This window comes from Pterocles gutturalis, unplaced genomic scaffold (genome assembly GCF_000699245.1).
Source record: "Pterocles gutturalis isolate BGI_N339 unplaced genomic scaffold, ASM69924v1 scaffold45814, whole genome shotgun sequence".
Lineage (NCBI taxonomy): Eukaryota > Metazoa > Chordata > Aves > Pterocliformes > Pteroclidae > Pterocles > Pterocles gutturalis.
Genome location: NW_010137498.1, coordinates 5,219 through 9,208, shown reverse-complemented (window position 1 = coordinate 9,208; position 3,990 = coordinate 5,219). Strand labels below are relative to the sequence as shown.

The following is a 3,990-nucleotide window of genomic DNA, read 5'->3' as shown; positions in this document are numbered from 1 at the left end:
TCTTTCCCTTCCCCTCATTTTTCTCTCTTAGCCCCCCTACCCTCCCATCTGCAAAGAAATAACTCCTCCTTAACTTTCACAAAAGCAGCCCAAGACCTCTTGTTTCCTTCTGGGCCTTCAGACCAAACTCAGTCTTGGTATTTTGTATGGACATCTGTGGTTCTTCTTGAATTTTTCTGCCCTCTAGCTGTGCAATGTCAAAAACACTCTCTCAGGAACATACCACAATTTTAATGTGCTATTGATGAGCAGAATCATGCTTATAGATCTTATAACAAGCACTTAAGCACATACCAAGATCTATGCATTTTCAGGGAAGTTTTCCAGAGATTTCCAGTTTTCAAGTCTTGTGGACTTAGTGGGATTTCAGCGTGTACTTCAGTGCTTTCCATAATCTGGCCTACACATAACTTTCTAACCCAAAGACCCTAAGGTTGTTCCAAAAGCCCCTCTCATGCTATCTATGTGCCTAAAGGTTTGCACAGCAGCAGCAGACAAAATAGAAGCAGCAAGCTCATCTCCCACTTCAGCCACAGATTTATTTCACAAGTTTTTCCTCAGGCCTCAGTTTATCTCCCAGTCAAATGGAAGGAATTGCACTCCCTCTGTCACAGGCTGTTCTAAAGTTGATTAGGCCTAAAAAGAAAGTAAGAAACCCTACACATAAAGTAGAAATAGTGTTGAATATTGAATAATAATTCCCCAATCACAACTATTGCTGAATGCCTTCTCCAGACAACGGCCCTCCAGGATTATAGTGCTTAACATCTTTAACATCCTGCATTCACTCAGAAGGAAGGCACCCAGCTAGAACAACTTCGCCTCTTCCCAGTTTGTCAATGTCCACAGAGGTTTCCCCCGCAGCAGGGACACGGGAGTGTGCACAGAACAGGATTTCGACCTAGCTATGGAAACCCTGCCTGCCCAGACTCTTGGAGAGTCACTGGAGAAAGGAGGGGAGGCTGTCCCCAGAGGGCAGATCAGAGCGATTCCCCTGACTCTCTATCCCCCGCACAGAGACCCAGAGGGTGCCACCGCCTCAGCCCTGCATCCAGGTGAGATGCACCACTCCAGGAATCCAGTGTGACCCCTCCTACTGACTACATGCAACTTTATTCAATTCAAGCTATCGGTCTGAAGCTGAAGAAATAGTAGACTGCTCAAAAGTGCATTACAGGAAATATTTGTAAACCTGTGTCTTTAAAAGTATCTAAACATTTCAGCTGCCCAAATCAGGATACTCTAACCAATAACAACTGTATATGCTGCTGAGTACTTCTCATTCAGCGGTTCCCTTTATGGCAGTCTCAAAATTCATTAGTCACTTTTTGAAAAAGTGACACAAATCAGAACATAGCCCAGGAGCAAGGTAATCAAACTTCTCCAGAAAAATACACTGGTGATTATCCAACAGCCTGTTCTTAAATGGATGACTTCACTGCACAGAAACCTCTTTGCAATTGCTCTTAAGCAGTGAGGGACGAGGTGTTGGGGGGCAAAGGGCACAGAAAAATATAAAAGTTTGCTTTTGAATTAGTTAAGTACGGTAACACCAATCTTCTCTCTTCCTCTCCAGGTACAGTAGCTAATTTGAGATTATAACAACAGATACTGATGATTGCAGAACATAACTACTAAATGCAATGTGAGCAAAGGTCATAGCAATAAATAAATTAACATTTTTTTTGTGTTTTTAATCAATTTAAAACCAGACTTCACAACACAAACACTGATAGTAAAGCAAATTCATCCTTAGCTCTTTTATGGAGGCAGCCGAAGCATTTTAGCCTCTGCTATTTTTCAGCTAGAGTCCCAGAAACACTGCCCACTCACACCACCTTCATGTTCACGCCTCTGCTCTCTGCATACAAGTGACCCGACGTGCCATTTAAGGACCATCTGCAAGGTGCGCAGCTGAGTGGCCAGAGCAGCACGAGCGAGAGGGTCTCAAGCCCTGGCATCAGCAGAGCTGCTGACTCACTCCGCAACCTTGGCCAACTCCCCTCAGCTGGTCAAACTGCTCATCAGCTGAAAACAGAACTGTACCGAGAAACAGATGCTCCGGCTGAGTTTCGCTCTTCTGGGCGGACTGTCAAGGGCTAAGCAGCAGGGCTGCCACAGTGAGAACAACAGACCAAGAGCCACATTCCCTGGGCTCAACCTGGCCACCCTGCCAGACAGCTTGAAACCTAGAGGACTCTACTATCAAACACGCTCCCATCCCACCCTTCTCCCAAATTAGTTGACAGAAAAGAAAAAAGAAAAAGGAAACAAAAACAAGCAGCAACATGGCTGTGACCAAGTTATTTAGTTTTGTCACTGTCCCACGCATTCTGTTCAAAGTGTTTTCAAAACTATCCTTTTCCCCTTATTTTCCTTTTTTTTTTTTTTTTTGCCATGCTTGCTTTGGTTTTTGTCCTTTCATTACCTACTTCCACCAGTATAAACTTACCTCCATACTCTCCCATTTTCCTTACCATGGCATGATTAACTCCCTCTCACACACTAGCCACTGTACTTGTGTTTGCATCCCAATGTGGCAAAAGGTAGCTTTTAACCTCACACGTACCTCCGGGCTGCCTCTCGAGGTAATTAGCTTCACTTCCCAAGGGGCAGCATGCACTGGGCCACCAACATGGGTCAGCAGGTCCAGAGGCAGGTAAATCAGTCAAAAACCACTGAACTCACAGGTTTTGGGATGGGGCGGTGGGGAAGGAAGGATGGGCATGAGGCAGAGAGGAGGAACAGCACCATCTAAATCCAATGCAGACACTGTCCAATCTTAACAGACCAGCTGTGATATCAGACAGACCAGACCAGGAAGGACAGGATATCGCAGTAGTCCCTGCATAGGAAATGCAGGGTCTGCGTGTATCAAAGCAACTGTACAGGCACCACTGGTTTACTTCTGAGTAGGGACAGTCACTGGAACTACTAACAGAGTGCTTTGAGAACAGGTCATTTAGTTGGATGTCTACATGAAGTTTCCTGTGTTTTCTAAATATGGTTCTGTCTTTTTGTACACAAAAAGTGAACCTCATGCAAAAAGGAAAAAAAATCCAGAGAATCTTGCATCTGTGACACAGCACGAGTACCAGTGGTCAGACAGCAATCTGCAGACCTATCAGTCTCACAAGCAGTGATAACTCTTTAGCAGTCATTATAAATAACCAAAATAATGAAAGCAATGAGCGGGAGGCATACTAAGCCTTTACTTATAAGGAGGGCTTGAAATAAGCCTTACAAAGAATCTGCGTGGCTCACAAGCTTGCTTGCCAAGCACAGGAATCATTTAAGGCACGCCAATGTTTAAGAATTCCAGCTGAAGCATGCTCCAAGGAGATGGCATTCATCTTTATTTTCTTAAAGTACTTGCAGCACAGCTCACGGATGAGAGAGCAAACAAGTTCTTCTTTAAGTGCTACCAGGTAAACATAGAAATTAAGCAAGATGGGGTTAAAGAAGCTGCAGAGATGTCAGAAAATTCTGTAGGCCTGCGAAACAACGTGTGAAGACCCCTGCTAAGTAATCCTAGAGATAATGATAAAACTAATCTTACCTTTAAAGTTCCCAATGAACAAGCCAGGCAGAATCTGTGAGAAAGAAATATAGTATCAAATATAGATATCTTGTGGTAAGACAATTTGACAAAGTTCAATTTGCATACAGGATGGAACATACTACTTTAGCAGACTATTGTCAAATGCAATCTATAAAGAGCTGACAACATTTTCTGCCTGTCTGCAACCTTCTCAAACTACATAGCTCTAGGTATACCACACTTTGAGAGCATTTGTTAACAGCTGGGGGTTGTTAATAAGTCCAAGTCTCACATAATGGAGGCTCTCCAAGGACAGCAAAAGCGGTTCACAAATACAAAGTGGGCCTCGCAACACAGCCCTCTCCCTGCTCCCCCGAAGCAGGATAAGAGTTACCTTCATTTAACTAATGATGAAACTTCATGCAGAAAAGGTGATTTGCCTAAATTTG

The 3,990-nt window shown here is 43.8% G+C and overlaps 1 protein-coding gene across 1 annotated transcript in view; it reads right to left on the bottom strand.

Annotated features, from left to right (window-relative positions):
* Positions 1-3,292, bottom strand: part of DUSP22 (dual specificity phosphatase 22) — a 33,424-nt gene extending 30,132 nt beyond the window's left edge. Inside the window, exon 1 of the mRNA XM_010082620.1 lies at positions 3,277-3,292. Coding sequence (XP_010080922.1) covers positions 3,277-3,292 — 16 coding nt within the window. The remainder of the gene's footprint in view (positions 1-3,276) is intronic.
* Positions 3,293-3,990: the final 698 nt, after the last annotated feature.